The sequence below is a fragment of the Vespa velutina genome, chromosome 2, assembly GCF_912470025.1.
Source record: "Vespa velutina chromosome 2, iVesVel2.1, whole genome shotgun sequence".
In the NCBI taxonomy this organism is placed as follows: domain Eukaryota; kingdom Metazoa; phylum Arthropoda; class Insecta; order Hymenoptera; family Vespidae; genus Vespa; species Vespa velutina.
In genome coordinates, this window is record NC_062189.1 from 8,545,389 (window position 1) to 8,568,852 (window position 23,464).

Consider the following 23,464-nt stretch of genomic DNA (forward strand, 5'->3'; position numbering starts at 1 on the left):
ATAATTAAACATTTGTGTTCCTTTTTCAATGATTTCTATCTATCCATAAGGCTTGTACTTATAATTTATATACACCCTGTATATACCGAAAAAAATTCTAATTACGAGCGCGCATTCATCACTGCACCGCGGCCGAGCTATGTGGAAATGATACGCTTGATGAATAGCTCGTCGTTCGAGTCACCGCGATAACAAGATTTCGCATTTTTCGCTTCTCTATATCCATCTCTCTTTCTCTTCTCTGTGTTCCTCTTCGACTCGGTACACATTGCTACTATTGAGACCCGAAACGATCACGGTTTTTACTATATAGAATGAATACTTCTCAGTCACGCATGAACAGTAAACGTTCACAGAGCATCTCTCGCTTCGTCCCTTATTGATGAGAAATGGTTTTGATTCTTTTATTTATGAAAGCAACTAGATTAAATAAAATATCGAAAAATTTTCTCGTTAAAATCGATAATGACAGTAACGTTGATATTTACTATTTCTTATTTGGCTAAACATATTTCTAAGTGTTTTATGTATTAGATATTTTTATTTTAATTATTGAAATAGTACATACATATGGCAGAATAAAGGAATCGACAAAATAACTTTCCAATCCTGTTTCAATACTGTGAAGATTTGATAAAGATCTGCATAAAAAAAATCTTGGAAAAAGAGAAGTCGTCGCAGCATATCGAAATTCAAATTTGCCATACTATCCTTCGTTGTCTAGCCGAACGGAAACTCCGTGAGAAAGAACGAATATGAGTTCCACGTCATGCACGCATACATACGTAAATGAAGGTATATCCATATAGACCATCTACTATCACGTCACGTACATCACGATGAAACCGCGAACAAATATTATTCCTTCGATGGGCGCGGATGTTCTAGAGGATTTCTGATATCGGTTTGCAACTCTCGAGATTCGCAAATTTTTCTTATCCGTCCATCCTCCCTTTCAAATCTACACTTTAAATCGATCCTCTTGTTTAAAACTTTACATTCGATTGAATCATCGCAAACGTTCGTCGTAATCATATTACTGTAAAGATTACAAATATATTTCTAATGAATAAAATCTTGAAATATAATCATAATATATATTTATTCGTTGTATACGACTTTTCGTCAGTATGATCCTGCTTATCTATTATAATAAAGAATCTAATACGCATCTAATCTATTAAATACCAATATCACTCGTTATCTATGCTTCAGAGCAAGAACCGAGAAATTTAAATGGGGTTTACGATTCATCCGTTCACAATAATCGTGATAAGAGAATTATTTAGGATGGAAAAAGGAAGGAAAAGTGTGTAACGAGGTCCGGTGATTCTCGCTTGCACAAAACCACGCGCTGGGCAGTAATCGGGCTAACGTCATCTCGCTAGAAAACGCATAGATAGTAAAGGAAGATAGAGGTGTAACGTGATAGGGAGAGAGAACGGAAGACGTAACGGGAAATGGATACGGAAGAGAGAGAATAAGAGGGATATACGCGTAGCAAGAGAAATAAATATACAGGACGCGTGGTTTTACGCGCTTGCGAGAGTTGAAATTCATGAGGCGCAGGAACTGATATTTCGCTGAAAATGAATCACCCTTTATACAAACGGTCCGACGCATAGTGGTAACGGGTACACAATAGTCAGACAATAGGGAAAACACAGTAGTTGCTCGTATAACTGCACAACGCGCTACCGCTGAATGAGGAAAGGGAAAAGAGGGGGAGAAGAGAGTGAGAGTAGGTCTGTAGGGGAATAAAGGCGGGGGAAATGTGAGACTAGAGAGAATGTGCGAGGTTACCAGGAGTCGTTTTTCTAGCAAAACAGGAAAGAGAAAAGGATTCGTTGTTTCTCTTTACTAGGGAGAAGGGAGAAAAAATAGAGAGGCACTTGATCCTTTGAAGGTATAAACCAAGAATCATATCGCTTGAAGTAAGCCCAATTAAATTATGACTGTATTAGTAAGACAACTCTCTGTCGTTCTCGGTCTAACGTCCATGTTAATTAACATATATCGAGTGAATCAAGTACAAGCGACCACCATGAAACTATTAATTATCGAAAAAATGTCAATTTCTAGCGATGTCTATCGTACTTGAATATTATTTAAAAATTAATCGCTCAAACTTTGTTAATTTATATGCTCGCATTGCTCCCTTTATGTAAAATTTCCAATGTCACAAAATGTTCTTTTCTGTAACAAGGATCATTATTTAAAATAAAAATTTAATTTTATGATCGGATATATTTTTCTACGCGACAAGAAGAATTCTTAGAGAACTTAAAATTCCACCTTCGAACATGGACGCAGTTTCTTTTGACAACAACGACTAAGGGCACTTTCTAACCCTGGCCATACATATATTCAAATGATCGTTCCTTGGCGTTCATGAAATTTAATACCCGTCGATCGAGCTGCATCCCCTCTCGAGATTGCTCCTTTGAGGTCTGGTCAATCGCGATCTACGTCCCACGGTGCAGGTATATCAAACGTCTCTTCGTAGCTCCTAGCGACAGACTTTCATAAAATTTAATAGGCTGCTGACAAACTTGTCGCTTTTTCATCTCCGGGCAATTCACCATGATATAAACGATAACAAAGTATCTTTTTCAGATTTATCTTATTTCTCTAAGATTCATCGTAATGATACAAGAAGAATCTAATCTTCAAAATGTTTATCGATTCGTGACTGTTCTTCGGCAAGATATGCAAACATTCTCTTTTATTTTTTTTTCCTTTCGTTATTTTTGATCTCTCAGATCTAATTCGATGATATCTACAAAAGTGGATTGAAATATTAACGAAGATAACAGTGAAAGCTTTCTAATACCATTGGTATCCAATTTCGTTTATAAGTTTCCAAGTCACGAGGCATGTTGCGTAGAAATTCAATAGATAACTGGACGATAAAGAATATTATAAAGATTGTTTCTGTGAACATGATCTATGGGTGCACCGTGACCCGGTCTACCCCAGAGCTTTCGCCAGGTATCAAAATGTCGTCTGCAGCTTTCTTGTTCCGCACGACGTTCCTCCTATAATGAAAATTCCATGAACTTATTTATTACAAAATTATTCAATGCTTTTTACGATTCTTCTTTTTCTTTATATCATTATTAAATCATATAGTAACTTACGCATGCTTTATCTTGTTTCCATCGTATCTGTTCAGCAAGCTCTGCGATGTACTTTCTGTTAGAAATTTCGAGTGAACGCAGGCTGTATAAAAAAATTATATGAATATTCAAAAATCTCGACACATTATAATGAAAAGATAAATAAATTTTGATATTCTTATCGGACTATCATTCCGATAATATCGATTTTAAAAGAATGTAGGATTCGTTAAAAATGATTAAAAATCGAATAATGTTCGAAGAAATTTAAGAAAGATAACATAGCAATCTCGCCATGTTCCTTCAATCACAAGAATGTTCAATATGATTTCTCAACGAAGGGAGGTTTTCGCCGTGTTTCTAGGAAACGACCATCAAACGGTCATCCGATTTGATACCCTCCGGAAAAGTATATCGACGTCGAGACTAGAGCGTTAATACACAAGGGAGATGAAACAGCATCAGGCAGGTAAAGCTGTCGAGGTCAGCGCATTCAGGTCAATAGGTTGATTACCTATAATGTAGTTACATCCCTCGAGTCTCGTGCGAGCCCTAACCGTTTATGCCGCCCTAGTCGTACCTCGTCACCTCGTCCGAGCCATGCTAAGATGTGTCACGTCGAAAAAATCACTCTATTTCTACGCGTTATTCTCTAAGGATAAATAGAACGAAATCGACGATCAAGAGAAGAAGAAAGATCTTTAGTACATGGATTTTGCGAGCTTCTGAAAAAGATGGGAAATATTCTAAAAAAGTAGGTACATAACAAATTTCTAAATAATCATTTTAAAAAATCAATGAAGGATATGCTCCAAATAATTTCTATAAGAGATATTACATTGGAACTATAAGTAAAAGAAATATAATATAATAAAAGTGCTCTTATACTTATTGTAGGATTTGTAAAAAAAAAAATAGATTATCGGCTTAGTTTGGACCGAGACTCGATCTGGACATTCTTTTTCGCTTTCCGAGCATCTGCTTTAACTATTAAGCAAAACCTTTACACGTTAAACTTTCTACGTGAATGCCTAGTTGTATGAAATGGAGATGCTCGCTTATTATTCATAATACTCTTGTATTCATATTACAATTGCAAATTTATTTTCGCTACTATCGTTTCTCAAAGATAATTCAATATCGAACACGATGGACATTAAAACTATTACAGGAAATAACTTACGATTCTATCGTATATCCTGGCCGAGTAATGTCAGTCACATGATAGCGAACAGTCTGCGGTTGTGAATGATAACGTCTGCTAGTTAACAACGGCACTAATTCTACACCACCAGTGAGCTTATACACCTGGACCTCCTCGTTGTAGAGACTTCTTGTACCCCTTGATGATTGTAAATGCGATCCGATATCTAGAGAAACAGAATAACGATTTCAATATCAAAATGAGAGACGTCAAAAAAAGAAAGATTTAATCCCTAGATTTACCCGGTTCCACATTCGAATCGAAGAATTTATTCATGTCTGGAATAGTCAGAGGATCGATGTCCCTTTTATGAAAAAGCCTCTGGATCGTCGAATCACTAGTCCATCCCTGTAAAAGACCATCGAATAATTTTGAAAATGTTTGACTTTTCATAGGAAGTAAAAAGTCGCGAAGAGAGTCTCGCGCGACAGTGTTCGAAAAGAAAAATGATCGCCTAACCGTTCGTCGCACTCACCACCACCCCATCCTGATCCAGCTTAACTCGCGAATCTACTCGTCCCGTTCATCCATCAACGTCGGTCTAGTTAGTTGGCTAGTTAAAGTAAAGCTGGCCAGTTTATTAGCGAGAAAACAGAAAACCCACCATAAATCCACGGACAGTACGCGTTCATGTAAGTGAGTTCGCGGGACAAAGTATGTATATAAAGAGAAAGGGAGGAAGAGAGAGAAAGAGAGAGAGAGAGAGAGAGAGAGAGAGAGAGAGAGAGAGAGAGAGGGAGAGACAGAAAACGAAAGAAAGAAAGAGAAACAAGATAGAAGATAGATGGACAGAGAAAGAGAGAGATAAAGGTAGAGTCCGCGTTAGTTAACGTAAGCTTGCTTACGCGCAATAAGAAGTAAACTTCAGTCGAAGTGGAGCTTGCTAATAAATTTCAGTTTAAACTTTCCGGCTTGCAAGCTCGCAAGCTCGCTAAGGCGCCGGTTGGATCGTTCAATTAGGTAGTAACGTGGCACGGTTATGTGTTTGCCGTTCGAAGAGAAGCCAGTAGATGGTTGGTTGGTTAATTAAAAATTAAGAGTTTGGCTCTCTACTGTAGTATCGTCGATGCAGCGAAAGCTATGAACCGATGCGAAGCGACGACGAGGGACCAATGCCAAGAAAACCGATATAAGAAGAAAAGAAGATCGTACGATTACGAGGATATTTCTCGAAAAAGAAGATGCTGCAATGACCCAGAAAGCTTAGTAAACTCGTAAATGTGTATATCTACTAACTTTTACTTTATACAATTGTTAATTCGTAGTAATGGGATAGTATGCGAAAAAAACATCGGTTCGTCCCTTCGTTTTTTTTATCTCTATTTCTTTCCTTTTCGTTTTCTTGTATTTTTTCTCATGTGCCTCGTAATAGTATATCTATATCCAAGATGTTTTAGGAAGGATAGTTTCTCCATATCCTAGAGAATGACTACGACGAGTAATAGCCGATCTTACCGTCGTTTATCACTCGCTTAAATGAAATTCAATTAACCTAATACGAATGTATGTGTGTGTGTCGATGTGCAAGTATGTACGTACGAACGTATACAACGAATAGCAGTTCTACAAGAGTTATCACAAATTAAGAGGTAATTAAAAACGAAATTACACCGAGAGAGTTTCTTATTGCAGATTTCAAAAGATAATGATGAGAGAAAACAAGCAAGCCTTCAATGGCAAAACTAATAATTTTATCCTTTACGATTTATATTAACGCAGTATGATTCAACGATATGACCGTGAAATAAGCGATCAAGTTTAGCCATTCGCACGGTATGTTGCGGTAGTCGTGTTTGAGATTTATGATAGGAGATGAAATATTCATCTGAGGAGAAGCAAGCGCACCTTCCGGTAATTATCACGCGCAAAGATGAATTTCTCTTGATACCAATGTACGTTGGTACGTATTTCTAAATTGTCCAGATATTTAGCAAAGAACCGTTCATCTCCTGAGAATTTGAGATGTTGAAAGATTAAATATCTTTATAAACGAAAAGTATAGTAATTTCTATAATAAATAAAATGTACAGACGCAGAAAATTCTTTGCTAGAAAGTATATGTTGAAGAGGAACCTTCCGGGATAGCACATTCACCGATCCAATCTGATTCGCGTTGGTATAGTATGAGTTGCCCGAACAAGTTTGCTGGTACCAGCCGACACAGAACGCTCCTGTTCCCGTGACAACGTAATTTCGTCGTCGTTCTAGCTTGTTCTCCCTATACCAAACTGTCGTGTCTTTCAACATAAAATCACGTACGAACCAATTTCTACCGAGGCAACAAAGTACGTTCCATCTCCTTTTTCTTCTTCTTTTTCTTCTCAAACTCTTCTTTTTCTCTTTCAGTTCTAACTAAACCGTTTTGAAAATCTCAGCTCACTTAATGAAATCGGTGTGAAAAAGCATCACGTTAATCATTTTATTTTCACCTTGTAACAAACTTATCTCCGAAAAGAATTCTCTTTCTTACGCGAGTTCTGAATCATCTAAATATCTATCACGTATATAAATATAAAATGATAAGAAATTATAAATAAATAATAAATCAATTAAATTATTCGATTTAAAGTTGAAAATGATTTGTTAAAATTGAGTAACTTCTTTTTTATCGATCAATTCGTACCATAGATTCCAGAAAGTGCACACCCAGTAACTTCGGATCTCTCCAAGGAAGTCCTCCAGGACCAGGACGACCCCAAGGCCAGGACTGCACAGACTAAGTACGCGCCGGCGAGGCATATTAAGCAGCTTCACCAGAATTCGCTTCCGTTGACTATGTACAACATAACCGTGTCGGTGTATACCTACTACGCGAAATCGTTGTTTCGTGCAAGAATGCGTGCTTATGTTAGCTACGTGCACTTGCAAGCTCGTGCAACGAGCTCGCTCCTCTTGGGAACTTCTAGCAAGTAGGAAGAAAGGCGTTTCCTCCAGAAATCCCCTTTATTGTTATCTTCTATACATCCCCTACAAGCTTCACCACATGATTTCTCCATATGTTGCACTTTGAATATTATACCTTCAAATTTCACACTATTTTTGGCTGTATCTATGTAACGAACATCTCTTGGAAATTATTTTCGTATTCGATTCATGTAATTCCTTTTTATTATAGATCATATAAGGTATCCCAATAAGGAACTACAGATTAGATCATAATTTTTATCATTTATAAAATGAAAAGACGAACCCATGATTTTGTCCATAGAAATACTTTTCTCACGTCCAGCTGATAACGAACTGACGTGTCTACATAAACATAAAGGAAAATTAATATAACATACAACGAACTGTATTAATCATTTTCACGATCGTTCTTAATCGATCCTGTGAGAAATTTATAATTAAATCCGTCGATGGGTAATGCACGAATTTAATTTGCTAAAAGCACGATCGGCTAATTTTCATGAAATAAAAGGTTTATATTTTTAAATTTATTCTGTGGTTTCTAATCGATCAGGATAGATTCACTTTGATATCTGTTCGAAAATTCACATGGACGTATTGATCTTTTTCGTTTCACAGGCTTTTCTATGTGATTGGTGAAGTCGGGCGTGCATCCAAAATTCGACCGGAAGGATTCGAGAGAACCAAGCTTTGCCTTTCTCCTCTTTCTCTATTTCTTCCCCTTCACCATCTCCTGATCTCTCGATTCTCACTCTCTCGCTTCTTTTCTCTTTAAATTATTGCCACTGCAAAAATGTATCATTTTCATCTACAAGGAAAGTCCATTACGAATTTTTCTGCGTGCTCACTCACAAAAGTACTGATTCGTAACAGAAACGACATACAAGAGAAATAATTTTTCTCTTAGATTAAAAAAAATTATATATATACACACACGTACAAAATTCGTTATTTTAATGGGAACACTTGAATATCTCTTCTTTGCTTACATTCTTATGAAAAAGAAATATGAAAAAAGAATCAAAGAAAATCAAGCTTGAGAGATATTTCTTTATATTAAAAAAAATATCATCGTATATTCATAATAAAGATATTGAGGAATTTCCATTCAAATATCTCACTGCGTGTATGTGGGTAGTAAATTACAAAAGCTTTTAATATCGACTTTGATCATTTCGATAAAATAGTGAATTCAAAGGGAACTAGATACCACGTTACTCGCTTATGAAAGCTTTTCCAATGAAATAGTCTTTGGCATAGATATTGAAATGAATCGTGTCACAATCGGTTTTCGATTGGTCTTCGTTGAAATTCAGAGGTCAGAGGTATACGGAACACCTTCAAAAGGATCGTACACGCAAACCCACACGAACATATTATCAGTACAAACGTTGGCAAACTTGTATTGATCCATCGTGAAGGTTACTTTCTTATTCCTTTTTGAGTTTTGCAATAATAATCGTTTTCATAATTGCAAGAATAAGTTTACAAAACTATTCCACGGTTTAATATTGGGGATACTCGTAGTAGACTTTTGAAAAGACGAATAACATATTCAGTCCTTGTAATAATTTTACATATCATTTTATGTGCATCCAGAGCAAAAGAGAAAAAGAGAAAGAATCTAGTGCAAAATTTAAAATTATAAATAAGCATGCATCTTAAATCGAGTCTTTCCTCGTTTACCTGACCAGCCATATGATTCTTGATGGGTTCCAATGGCTCCAAAAGAACATTTTTCTTTCTTAAGGTTGCTGGGCACGGAGCACCACCGCCTGGTTTACCCCAAGGCGAGTAGTTCTCCAGAATCTCTCGCAACTGCAAAGAAAATTAAAGAAAACTTCGTGATGGTCGCTCTACTATCGCTCTCCTTCTCAGACACTTTCTTTTTTCTTCGCTCGTCCGTAGGAGTTTCGCAATAACGTAGAAAGAAAAAGAATAGGTAAAGAGAAGCTTTGTAATATCGTATCTTTTTTTTTTCTTTTTCTCTATCGCTTTATCAAACCTCCGATCTTACGTATTATCGTTCTAGATATTATCGTTCATGCGTTCGCAAATTTACCCTGTCTCTCTATCGATCCACTTTCGAGCTTGAAAAAACATTGACAGATATAACATCGATAAATTAAACTTAAGATATGGATCTAGCGAGGCCTTTCGAATGGTCTCTCGATGTACAATCAAGTTCGAGGGTAGTTTACGTCAGCGGCGTATCCTTCGTGGCATGTTTCTCGGAATTGTTCGTTCGGATTATGCAAATGAAGTCCGGTAGGAATTCCGAAAGCATCCTTGTCGATCGTTTTCGACGTCGTTACCATTTCATACGGGGCACGAACTTGCGTGTCTTAGGAACGATCGGAACAGAATCGAATATGCAATGAGTCTCAAAAATATCTGTGTCGAGCGAGTAGGTATCTATACACCAAACTATGTATATAGAGCTATCGTAAAGCTCGTTAAGGGGAAAAATTTTATATAAACACATATATAAAAATATTGGAGAATTTTTCGATGTGAATCATTGATAAATTTTAACGTAGACAGACGGATAAAATTGAGTAGAATACCATTTTTATACTGCAATAAATCAAAAGAAAGTAAAAAGAATTCATAATTTTCTATCGTCAAGAACAATGAGCTGCAAAAGGAAGTTATAGCCAAAAGGGTGCTATGGCCAAAAGAAAGTGATGTAAATGGTACTCGAAATTGACCAATAGGTAAACTTTTATTTACGACGAAACGATCCGGTCCTTAGACATACTTCTCGTTGTTCTCGATGTTTTTGACGTAGAAACTCCTCCTTCTGGTGCTTCCACATAGCCGTGCCCTCTTGAACGAGTTGTCTTTCTCGCTCTTTGCTCTCGGCATCCTTGATTTCCGGTACATACGTCGTCTCAAAATATTCCCCTGCCATATCCACGCGGCCATTCAACACACCCCTTCAAATAAAATAAGAAAACGATCGGGAAAAATGCGGAAAAATGTTTTTTATGAATTTATTACTTATACAATTAAAGAAATAAATATTAATAAGAATCGCGTTTTTCTGCACGTATATTGTCTTTCGAGAAATTATAGAACTGATTAAATGATTGATTAGAACAGTGCATAGTAGAAAAAAAACTGGTAGTAAGAAAAAAACTGGGCTACGTATACATTGCGTGATATTAGTTATTCATCACTTCGTATAAATGTGTATATGTTTATTAAATATAATACATTCCTCCGCATAGAACATATATCACATTTTTTGCAAACTCAATGACATAGAATTTTGTGCTTATTTCATTCATAGAATTGTGTTTATTTCATGCAATAATCTCTCGATTAAATATTTAAATACTTATTTATAATATTCACTGATTTGATTGGAAATATCACAAAATTTCAAAACAAAATTATGAACGATCATATGAAACTTTTCTTTTACTAAATCTTTGTATTTCTTTTAACCGACATTATTTAAACTATTTTTGGATGTTCGTGTTTTAAATTCAGATATGAAGAATATGGAAATACTTACACGAGACAGAGAATTTTACGTATTGATAAAAGAATTCCTGACTAAGCCGATGAAACACGAACGGGTGGAAAGTCTTTTGAAGTGGATTACATTCCTAGGTTGAAAGGATTACTCACCTGGTAAGGAAGGAGCACGCGACTAGTCCGCTCGCATGGATAGATGCTTTCGACGGAGCTACGGCCTATTTGTAGTAGTTGCGTCGTCGCCCCCGCCGCCAACACATGTCATGGCCTTCACTATGGGTTACACTGTGAAGGAACGTCGCAACTAAACTCACCCCTACGCTTCCTTCGACCTTCAACCCTCGACCTCCATTCTTCAGGATCGTGCCCATTTGGATAAGAACCTTTTTAAAAATGACAGCGTTATAAAATTGTTTTATTTTGTCACGTTTTCAACAATACTTTTAACGTTATTAATATTTTTATTTTCACCAATTTATTTTTTATCATAAATTTTATTTAATTTTAAAGCCATATATTATCGCTGCCTTACTTTTTTTTTAACAATTTATCAACATGTGTTTAATTTCATCAATGAATTTTATTTATTGCCATATAATAGATTATGTCTAACTTCCTTGATATATCTAAAGAAGAATTTATCAATAATTTACTTATACTGTTATATAAAATCATATATAATTCGTTTGACTTTATAGGTATGTACAGAAAAAGTTCGTCAATGACTTTATAGATATGTACAGAAAAAGTTCGTCAATGACTTTATAGGTATGTACAGAAAAAGCTCGTCAATGGCTTAATAAGTATCTATTGAAAAAATTTTTCATCGACTAATACTAGGTATTTACTGGAAAAGTTCATAAATGACTGTTCGTTTATATCTAAAATTGAAATTCGCTAATAATTTTATTAGTATTAAAATTTGCAAATAAATTAGTAGGTATCTAAAAATTCGTCAACGAGATAAAAAATATCTACGGGAAAAATTTATTAATGACTTAGCAAATATCTATACAAGAACTTATCAATATAATAATTATGATAATTGATGAATATAATAATATAACAACCTACCGTTATTACTAATTTTAAAATTTATATTTAATTTTTAAATTTATTGTTTGATTGAAAATAGTGCCTTTAAATAAACCTAACCTCTAATTAAAGATTTTTTAAAACAAATCTATATAATTGACAGTAATTTGACTGAAGAAAAATAATACAAGATAATCTTATATTTTGAATAATTATGTTATTGATTTGCACTTGATGTTACGTACAGTAAAATGTAAACAGAAATATTATCATACATTATTTTAAAAACAGTTATTATTAATTTTGAGATGTGAATAACAATCTGCTTAATCATACATAAGTAAATGTTTTTTAATCTTAATAATTCATAAACCAATCATCGTATTGTCAAGCTAAAAAGCAAATATTATATTATGTTTTTGTTCCAGCAAGTGATGCTTTGACTTGAGCTTGTTGGAACATTTGCTGCAATTTTTCAAGAGTTTCCCTGTGAACATCCTGCTTTTTATCCAAAGTAGTTATTAATTCTTCTGTACGCTTCCTAGAAAAGTAATTTACTTTATGTTAAATATTGTTATTATAAATAAACTTTATTCAATCATTGACTTACAATTCAGATGATATGTAGTCCATACGTTTAGCAACATTTTGTTTAGCTTCCTCTAAATGTTGTTTTATAAGACATGGTCCGATTAATTTGAAAACTTCATCTTCAGACTTCAAAAGATCTAATTCCTTTTTAACGGCAATGTTTTCATTCAGCTGCCCATCTAATATTTGTCTTGTACGAAGTGCTTTGTTATAATCTGGTAGAAAGAAAATCTATTTATGATAAATTCATTAAATAATTGTTAGATATTACTTTGATTACACTCACCTTAAAAATATATAAGAAAATTACTTATTTTTCTTACCTTTTTGAACTTGATTAAATTTATCTATTTCAGTTTGAAGTTTCTTCTGAATTTCTTCTACCATTTTCACTGAAAATATTTTAGTAAATGAATATTAAATATGTTAAGAATATAATTACGTTAATAATCATTATTATAATATTGATTTTTTAACTTCAATATTATAATAATAACAATATACAATTGCAATTAAAATCATTATTTTTGCAATAATAATTTTACAAGTCAATATGAGCTTCTGCAATATATCAAAATGTAAATGTTATTACGCATAAAGACATTTATACAATATATTTAAAAAATGTATTAATGACAATAAAAATTAAACTGACACTGTTTTGAGACTTCATTCATTAATATGATATTTACAAGATATATGCATGTTACTTAAAGTAGAATGCTCTTACCAAAATTAGTAAAACTGTGTAAATTATACGCTATACCTTTTCTTAAATAAGAATTCTATCGTTTTGCACTACGAAAGCGCCACCTTCATTCAACACCCACATATACAAACATGTGTACTAAGCTTAAACAGGTTAACCACCTAACGCATGAGTTTACATAATAATATCCTATAATTTTTCTTAATCATAATTTTTTTTGATTTTGATGATCAAAAATATATTTAAAAGATAAAAAGTAGCCATTGCCGATCTTTGATGAAATATTACTTTTTTTGGAAAAAATCGTGTCTACATTAAATAATTCTCATACGAAAGGAAAGCTATTTTGAAATTTTTTTTTAATTAAATCTTATATAGACTTAAAGATAATCTTATGTAGACTTGTAGAAAGATTTTTTACTAGAATTTATGTATAATATATTTTTACGCATGTAAATTCATACACATTTATATAAACTCGTACGTATACGCATCAATGTACATCAATTTTATAGTCTAAAATTCTATATAGTTCTATAGATTGACTTAAAATTTACACCAAAAATGAAATTAAATGCTACAAAAAATTAACGAGTAATTTCTGTCCAATTTAACTTCTTGTTGAAAAATAGTGAACATTTCAAAAATCAAAATTTCTATAAGCAATAGAACAACATTAAAATAAATGCGTTATGTAGAAATATTTGAAATAGTGTTAGTTATTTTAACATGAACTAAGTATTTATTTTGTATCCCGCACAAACATGCTAATCATTTACTTCGTCAGCATTATTTAACATATAACACATTTCTTTAAATAAGTACAAGTGAGAATACGATCATATATGAATATTACGTTTGTACTTAAATACACATTATATGCGGCTACAAAAAAGAATTTATATGAAAAAATGTGGGAATCGCACATACCAATTAATCTTGCTGCTATGGCTAAATATACAAGACAAAATATTTTTTTATCTTATAGTGTCGACATTCTTACATCAAAGTCAAAGGAATTTATTAACGAATAAAAACAAAAAAATAACAAAGAAAAGAAAATTTAAGGATAATTAAGGATAGTGGCGGTAGTAAATATTACAATGTTCCTATTGTTGCATCAAATGAACCAATCCGCTATCGCGGATGTCATTAAATAATTTGTCCATAAGCGAATTAAAATATCCTAGATGACGCTACAGGAAGATGCGAACAATGCTTTCTTAAAAGTCGCTATGGTAAATGGCAGTATTAATATGGTTGTTCCAGAGAGTGTAGTGTGTAAGAAGATATTGCTGCATTAGATTGTTTTGAACTATCTTTTCTAATATAAGATGTGTCATATTTGTAGAGAACGATTTTATGTAATATGAACAACTAAATCGAAGTGATTCTTTGATATAAACGTCGCTGCCATGGAAACTTCTATAAATATAACCAATAACACGATGATGAACATCCAGAAGAAAGGTAATCATTTCTTATTATACGTCTCTCACAACATGTTACCTGTTTGTTTGAAAATTTTGTGTTTATTTGTAAATTCTGTTTGTTTTAAGAACCTTTATAATATAAAATCGTGGAGATTTCTTGAGTGAATCGTAATATGCATTCATCATTTGTTATTATTTCTATAGTTTTTGTATTTTTTCTTAATTGACTTCAAGATTCTCACTCCAAGGGGATTAAATAGATATTTAAAAATTTGATTATTTTTCGATTGTATTTTATAACTAGCAAATTGTAATAGATAGAAAAGAAAGATTTTAGGCACAAGTTACTTTTTTTAATCATTTAGTAAAAAATGTATCAATTAGTTATACAATTAAAATTCATTTTTTTCACATAAAATCTTTATTAATAGTTTAAATAACTATGAAACAGCATAATACTTTTTTTAAATATATATGCAAACAAATTGTATTTTAAATTCAAATACAAATACAAACTTTATTGTATAAATGAATTGTATTCCTCAATTATTGAAAAACTTCTGAATTCTATTTTATTATATGTATACTACATGACAAACATTGTTCTTTTAACATTTATAATGTAATAGCATGAAATATATATTTAAAAAGAAACAATTTATACAGGATAATCCATTATACATGGTACAAGTCAAGTCAGGGAAATTCTATGGCTCAAAATAACATAAAAATCAAGAATAACAAGAATGCATTTGAAAATTAGTTGAGTATACAATTTTTTAATCATTTGATATTGTTTAATTGCTGTTTTAATCTATATGCATGAAAAAATATTATTTAATTATAATCTCTTATTTATAATCACCTTTCATTGCCAAAGTATTATCATGTATTTGCTTATGCATAGTATGAAAGTACAGAAATTAATGAAAAGCCAAATAAGTTTGAAAATCGAATACATTTAACTTTTTCACAATAAAATTTTATACATCCACCTCATTGTTCCATATATGTAAATCATGTTATCATACGATGAGCATGATGTAACAAATGTCTATATTTTAAACATTTTTTTGAGTAGTTTTATAACCATGAAGAATAATTCATAATATTCACATTACATATGTGTTTTTAAAGTCATATAAATACTTTAATTGTTTATTAAACTTTTACATTATTTCTTACTTTACTATTTTTTACTTTATAAGAAAAGATCTAATAAAGATAGATTATATCTGACAGTTCTTTCCTTTTCTTTTATTTCCATTTAATATATTAACTTATTGTGTAGTAAGAGACAAAAGTATATAATATAAAATACCTTACTTTTCTAAGTGTTAAAAAAATACTACTTGTCATGGAGCATACATACAATACAATGATAACTTTTGATTGTCAAGGAACAATTCATTAATACAACAAAACTTGTATTTATATTTTGAATAAGTATTATGCTGTTCCATAGTTAGTTAAACTATAGACCAATATTTTACGTAAAAAAATGAATTTTAGAAAAAATTATTAATATTTTTGTTTATAACTTTTTTCTAATTATATAAACAATTGATAAATTTTTTATCAAATGATAGTCCTAATTAAAATAAGTAACTTGTATTTAAAAACTTTCTTTTGTATCTTTTACAATTTCCTAGCTACAAAATAAAATAAAAAAATAGCTGTGTTTTCAGATGTCAATTGTATTCTTTTGGTGTGAATTTGAGCAGAAAAAAAATCGTGTAATACATACCTACATATCCTCCATATACTCTCAAAGTTTCATAATTTTTTGAATTTCCAGATTGAAAACCTTCCTTAAATTACTTAATATAAACTTATTGATTTATCAGTATCATATTAAACTATATTGCTTGCAAATATGTTCCAAATAAATATTTTTAAGTTGTATGGAATATTTTATATTGTTAATTAGTTAACACTTGGATTGTAACGAATATACATATACAAAGAATACTGTGTTTAACAAAGGAAAAATATTGTCAAGAAATATAAGCAATCTTTAACAATAGATTTATTTCCATGGCTTTTTGAATTTACAAAAATGTATAGTTATATACAAGAATAGTAGTCCGTCTCTTCTTTAAAAGAGCTTATGACGTAATATACATGAATTATATTTTTTATATGAAAGAAGTCTATATATTCATTTCATTGCTGATTACCAGTATTAATTCTCTGAGAACTGGTTCTAAAAGTGATAATAATGCATTATGATTGTATGTGTTTATGCGTGTGTATATATACATATTAATTTTATGCGTATATCTTATTTATGTCTCTATATCTTTTAACACTTAGAATTTCGAGCATATTTTGAATGTGATCCTTATGAGACCAAAATATTTACAAAGCCGCTCACCAGAGTTGCGTCTATTTTTGTTTTCATTTATTATCTGCAACTATAAAAGCTACATAAGAATTTGCCTCAGTTATTGTTTTTATAATCATCAAGAATTATCCGTAATAATGTTTTATTAAACATGTTCATTGATGATTAGTAAAATATTATATGTTGACTGCCTGTCATAAACCACATGACTAAATAACAATATAATACTAGTTTCAAAGTTTTATAAATTTCTCAATTTGATATTACATCAATTTTTTTCCTTTTGATAAAATATTAAAAAAACGAAATGTAATTTCGAGTAATACAGGTAACAGGAATACCGAGATGTCTGGAAAAAAATAGTAGTGATAGTGAAGTAATGAAGAGAATGCAAATAAATAAAATTACATCAGATTACATAATTATATAATTATATAATCATTTACATTTTTCTAAACACTTTTAACAATTTGTTTAATTCAGAAAAGATTAGATAAATGAGTAAATATTATTTTTTTATGTAGGAACATAAACATCAGTATTATTAAATGTTATATAAGATTTTATGGACAGCAAGTTCAAAAAATCTATTAATGTTACTTTAGTTTTATTCTTATACATTTATCGTATATTTTCATAGAAAAGAATATAAGAATGATGGAGTTAAAAAATTTGTATATAAATAAATTTCTTATTAAACAAAATATATTTTATAGAATTATGATAGACATTTTTCTTAATGATTTGTCTTAATGACATTTTTAAAAATAATTATCTTAATTTTGTCAGACTTACTAGTAATATACATATATATGGAATTAAAAGTATCAAGAAAAGGAAAATCAGAATTAAACTTGTACTAAACTTATTTTTTATCTATATGTTTATTTTGGTATATATTTTAGATAATCATAAGGAAATATTTTCTTTACGATTAATTTATCATATAAATGATATTTAATTGATATTTTTTGCAGACATTCTATGAAACACTTTAAATACTTATATATATATATATATATATATATATATATATATATATATATATATATATATATATATAACAATTTGTGTCACTGTTGCCATAATATCTTAAATTCAATAATAACATAAGAACTTTTTACAGATTTTGTTATCCTGTAAATAATTTTGTATCCTAATGAGAGTTGAATGTTACAAAAAAATTATTAAAAATATTCCCTTACATCCATAATCAAATCTTATGTATGTGTATTATTATTTATATACCATCTATGCCGAAAAATAAATAATAGCATGATAATGAAAAAATTAAATTATTGCTACTACAGTTATTTCCTTTGGACCACTGCCTAATTTTTTGCATTAACTGAATGGCATATTACTTAAAGTGTCAAAATTTCAATCAAATGTTGCAGAATTTCTTTTATAATATAATTTTAACACAAGAATTTGTGAAGTACTTATATAATTTTGTAGTAATAAAAGCATATATATAAAGAGAACAAACAAGATATAAAAACCATTTTAAGTTAATGGAATATAAGAAAGGTAATCAATTTCATAATCAGATTTAATTTTATAATAGGATATAAATGAATATTCCTCAATAAAAATATAATTGAAATAAAAACAAGTCATAAAAAGTCATTATTTCATACATATGTATAATACAAAATAATACTATTAATAATTTTATATTTGTATGGAGATATAGTTATGATCTATAACATTATTTATTGCGTTTTTCTGCATTCTGATTTAAATAAAACATATTAATAATGGTTATTTTTTTTCTTTTCAGGACGCTACATAATACTTAAAAATATAAAAAAATTTTATAATAATATCAGTTTGAATGTTTCTGATAAAATATAATGATAGCAGATTTTTAGAATTAAAGAAAAATAACGTTGTAAATGATTAACTAACTTATAGGAAGAAAGTATTTCTCTAAAGAATGAAATATGTGAAATAGATGAAAGTAACAAGAAAATCTATAATTTAAAACTAGAGTCTTCAAGTAAAAAAGTATAAAAATAAATTTTCAATTTAACTTCAAAGACAAGATAAAAGTGAAGTAAAATGAATATGGTGACCAAAAAACATTGAATAATATACATGAAAAATTTGATTATATAGAAGAATGAAATCTATCTCAACAAGAACAAATTCTTATTTTGGAAAGGCTAATAAATTACTATTGAATTAGAGAATAGTAGTAGAAGTAAAAAAATAATTTAAAACATGTATAATTTAAAAATCATCAGTGAATAAAATACTCAAATATAAAAATAAACAAGATCTTTATAACACTTAACCGTCCGGCGACACATCAATGTTTTTCAACATTCATGTAAATAAAAACAATATAAACTTAATTGTTTAAAAATAATATCTTTTACGAGAAATACATTAATTTTCTTAGAAAAAATACGGCTTTTAAAATACACATAATTTTGCCAACCGTACACTTAAATTTTGCTCTGAAAGAGTCGGACAGTTAAATTTTAATAATAATAAAGACTTAGAACAAATTGTTATAGCTGATTACACTGTATAGCAGTCTACAAATGCATCCACATTCACGTGAATGTTATGATTCAATAAATATAATACAAAAAATACAAAAAACATTTAACATATGTATATAAATATTTGTTTTAATTTGTTTGACTGTTACAAAAAATTTTGGGAAAATTCCAATAGACCGCACCTGTTATGAACAAAACAAACAATCGAAATAGTACAAAATCATATTCAAACACAATAAAGATGCAAAGCTCAGTCTACATTTAGTCAATTAATTGTCCCAAGTATACAAAGTGTATTAAATGCTATAATTTTTGAAATTAGTTTGCCTAGTTGTTATAATGTCGAAAATAAGAAAAGTTCAGAATTGTTAGTGAATCAGACTGCAGTAAAGAAAAAACTTCAATGTTTACGAAAACTTATGAAAATGATAAAAAATTGAGTTTTTCAAGAAAAGATATATTACATAATATTACATCATTAGATTTCGATTTGGATGTTGATAACAGACATAATAGTGATAGCCAATTATGTTCAGATGTGGATATTTAACATAAACAAATTTTACAAGAATTGTTTATTAAAGAAGAAATTGAAATTGATAGTACCGACAAGAATGTAATTAAGAATGGCGAATTTAGTAAAAGAATTTAGTGAACAGAAAAACTCACTTTTTCTTTCTAGAATAGCTGACTCATTCAAGGAACTACTGAATACTATTAGTCCATGGACTGGTAAAAAACAAAACAAACATGCAAAGGAAAATAATTTATTGCCTGACCTAATCAACTTCAATTGTGTTTGCCATGTTTCTCAACTGTACGTTTAAAATAATTTTTTAAATTGAACTATTTATAGTCAATAATATTTTATTAGTCTTATTAGATCCTGTTGACTATCCTTCAAAATACCTACTTAAGATTATTAGCGATCAGGCAATATAACTGTCACCCAAATCGGATGACATGGCAGTCAACACGCGTTAATATAAATTTAAGTTATTAATATTAATTAATTAAATATATACAGTTTTTTAACACTACTTCAATATCAAATATCAATGTCTGATCTTAAACCTGTAATTTTTTATTAGATAATATTGTTCTGTACAAACATTATACCTTCTGACATAATATAAGAATAACTTCTATTTATATTATCAAATAGCTTAGTATAAAAATAGCATATTGTAAACACATATATATTCTTTTTCATTTTATTGAATGTTATCTTTTTTTCAGGAAAAAAGAATTGAAACTTACCATTCCTATTCTATCCAAAAAAATGTAATTTACCAATCTTCACACACGCACACAGAAACACACATGTATTTTCATTATTTAATTATTATGTAACTTGAACAAATAAATCTAATAGTTCTAGTTACGTAAAAAGATAATAATAATAATAATAATAATAATAATAATAATAATAATAATAATAATAATAAGCTACACTCTCATATGAAAAAATAGCCTAAGTCTCGAACTATCAATATTCCATAAGGTGATGAAATTAAATGTAATAATCTATTTCTTTTGAATATTTTAAAATAGTTTATGGCTTTATTATAAATTAGTATTTTATTACCTTATTCTGCAATAGTAAAACGAAGATATTATATTTTAAGTATTATTATCGGCTATAAACTTACAATGATTAAATTTGATGTTATACAAAAAATACTTATATTTAATGCATTTCAATCAATTACATATATGAATATAAAACACTATATATAATTAATATAAAACAAATAATATAAAGTCAATGTATCTTCTCATATTTGCTTTGTAAAAATCTAATAGAATTTTTTTTTTTTTTTTTTTTTTTTTTTTTTTTTTTTTTTTTTTTTTTTTTTTTTTTTTTTTTTTTCAGAATAGTTCTCAATTATTTCATTTTGGAACTATCTGCTATGAATTACATACTATATATGTACATCAAATCATTGTGTCTTCTTACTTCATATTTATACCAAAAAACATGTTATGGCAGATGAAAAATTAACCCATAGTAAGACAATACAAAATTTGTTTTTGCGGATTTCTTGCTTTTCTGTTGTAATAAAAAACTTGTACACATTATGCTGTATAAAGTATGAAATGTTTTAAATACTATTGATAAAATACATATCTTAACTTTTTTAATTGATTTCATTATATTGAAAAATTGATCAACAAAAATACATTAAACAATTTTTAATCAGGCCAAGATATAGCTATTGTTCACGAAAATTACAGAAACTATCATGATTGATCAAAGATGTGAGTGAGAAGAGAACTTTGTGAGTTTCCTAATCTATTTTGTTTATTTAATACATTTGTATCTTCCTTAATGTAAATATTTTTCACATCATTTTTATTTAATTTTTATTTAGAGTAGTATCTAAATCTAAATAGTCTTTGCATTTTTGGTAAAATAGCAGAGGAACGTAATGGCGTTTGTCAGCACTCAAACAATTAATATTGTTATATTTGTATCTTCTCATTAAAAGAAATATTGTATTAAGATATTAAGTTTTTTTTCTTTATATTCTTTAAGATATTTAAAAATCAGTAGAATCTTTAAAACCTTAACTAATAAGTTTTAAAGCTATTGATAAATGTAAAATGTTAAGCGGTCTTTCTGTTAATTTCAAAATTCAAATATAATGTTTTTATTAAAATCCCATTTCTATTTTGGATTTTTATACTTTTTAATATTTTTACTTTTTTTTTGTCAGTGGAGTAATTATGCTCATGTTGTAATTCAAAAAAATTTTTTATACTATCATCTCTGTTTATATTTTGAGTTATTTAGTGTCGTATTTTTTTTTAACAGAATTCTGTAGTATTCTAAGTATTTTGCATTTATTTGTTTTTCTTTTTAATTGAAGAAATACATTCTTCATTATTTTTATAAAAATCAATCATCTCCGTTAACTTTACACATGGTACAAATTTGGATCTCTTTTTTATTTATCACTCTAATAATTTCCCAATTCTCTATTATAATTTTCATACATCAATAAAATATGTCTTTTTCTTGTCATGAAATAATACTTTTGTAAATGTGTTATTTAAATTAAAGACATTAAAACTGTACTTTGGAAACATAATATTATAATCAAAATAAAAGAAAAATAAATTATATAGTATCAATCTGTAATAATTTGAGAAAAAACTAAAGATCTGGTAATATTTATATTTTACATAAGCTGTGCCATTTCCTAAAAATTAAAAGAATCACCAAAATAATGATAAAAACAAAATCATAACAAAAATAAACAATGTACGTGTACATGTACACGTATGTATGCACTATGTAATCAAAATTAAATGTAATTCTTTGCAAACTATAATCAACGATGTCTTCCACAATTGCAAAATCTCCATTTTGTCATATCGAAAGAATACATCGAGATATGAAATTCTTAACGCGTTAAAAGTTCTTTATCAAAATAATAGAAGAAAATTTGTATGTGTAACAGTTATGTCATATCAAAAATTTTTCTTTGATCAAACATGTATAAAAGAACAAATTTCTATATACGTATGCAGTTTTGATGAAAGAATAACAAATTGTACATTCATACTGATAATACCTAGTGGTAGCAGCGTTGAGATGCGATGATAGAAATAACAGTAATAATGGTTCATACGTTCCTCAAGTTCCGTCATCTCCATCTCGTTCTTTCCCCGCACTTACGATACCGCGTTTTCTTTTAATGATTTATCCCATTCACTTTTCTGTACCATAGTCTATTCAATTGAGCAACGGGCAACCGAACGATAGATTTCCTAAGCGTAAATTGCTTCAAAAAACGCGATGCTTCACGAAGTTAAATAGGATAATATAACGCCGGCGTGATCGTAACCAACTTGCAGTGATGGCGATATATATTTAAGATCCAAGTTCATGAAATTTTCATAAACCATCCTTCAACTTTAGTTTCATATTACATATCGAGTATATAAATTTTTTATTTAATAACCACTGCATGATATATGAAAAGTAACTACATATTTTTTACATTTTCGTAATTCAGCAAAGCGCTATTTGAATCTCCATGAAAGAACTATCGACAACTAGTTACGGTATTGAGTATCACAACTCAAAGAGGGAGTATAAATGCGCGCGCGC

At 29.6% G+C, this 23,464-nt stretch overlaps 2 protein-coding genes and 1 long non-coding RNA gene across 11 annotated transcripts in view; 1 reads left to right on the top strand and 2 right to left on the bottom strand.

Annotated features, from left to right (window-relative positions):
* Nucleotides 1-11,792, bottom strand: LOC124946555. The gene is made up of 7 exons (XM_047487358.1): nt 10,754-11,792; nt 9,992-10,169; nt 8,917-9,048; nt 4,566-4,671; nt 4,303-4,489; nt 3,141-3,222; nt 1-3,038 (listed from the first exon to the last, which is right to left on the bottom strand). Exons 2-7 carry the CDS (start codon nt 10,142-10,144, stop codon nt 2,892-2,894), a joined length of 807 nt encoding a protein of 268 aa, XP_047343314.1. The 5' UTR covers nt 10,145-10,169; nt 10,754-11,792; the 3' UTR covers nt 1-2,891.
* Nucleotides 10,861-20,728, top strand: LOC124946558. Of its 2 annotated transcripts, XR_007100119.1 has the most exons (4): nt 10,861-11,484; nt 14,040-14,521; nt 15,151-15,246; nt 18,615-20,728. It is a non-coding gene; the product is annotated as an uncharacterized LOC124946558 (long non-coding RNA). The 2 variants fall into 2 exon arrangements; XR_007100118.1 differs by lacking the exon at nt 15,151-15,246 and having other exon boundaries at nt 10,865-11,484.
* Nucleotides 11,937-23,464, bottom strand: part of LOC124946556 (prefoldin subunit 6) — an 11,954-nt gene continuing 426 nt past the window's right edge. For 2 of the 8 annotated variants that reach the window (XM_047487367.1, XM_047487363.1), the window contains exons 2-4: nt 12,666-12,734; nt 12,362-12,557; nt 11,937-12,292 (exon numbers count right to left, since the gene is read on the bottom strand). In XM_047487367.1, the coding sequence (XP_047343323.1) occupies nt 12,163-12,292; nt 12,362-12,557; nt 12,666-12,729 (390 nt within the window). In that variant the 5' untranslated portion in view covers nt 12,730-12,734 and the 3' untranslated portion in view covers nt 11,937-12,162. Of the gene's footprint in view, nt 12,293-12,361; nt 12,558-12,665; nt 12,735-12,997; nt 13,189-13,981; nt 14,061-22,925; nt 23,168-23,464 lie in introns of those variants that run through there. The other 6 variants (XM_047487359.1, XM_047487360.1, XM_047487366.1 and 3 more) reach the window with 6 other exon arrangements.

What these genes read in the sequence shown, in the direction of transcription:
- LOC124946555 (XM_047487358.1), bottom strand. Translation starts at nt 10,144, where the DNA reads ATGGCAGGGGAATATTTTGAGACGACGTATGTACCGGAAATCAAGGAT. An exon ending in AACATCGAGAACAACGAGAA is followed by an intron (nt 9,049 to 9,991) that starts GTATGTCTAAGG and finishes TTTTCTTTGCAG; the next exon opens with TTGCGAGAGATTCTGGAGAA. An exon ending in CGATTCGAATGTGGAACCGG is followed by an intron (nt 4,490 to 4,565) that starts GTAAATCTAGGG and finishes CTGTTTCTCTAG; the next exon opens with ATATCGGATCGCATTTACAA.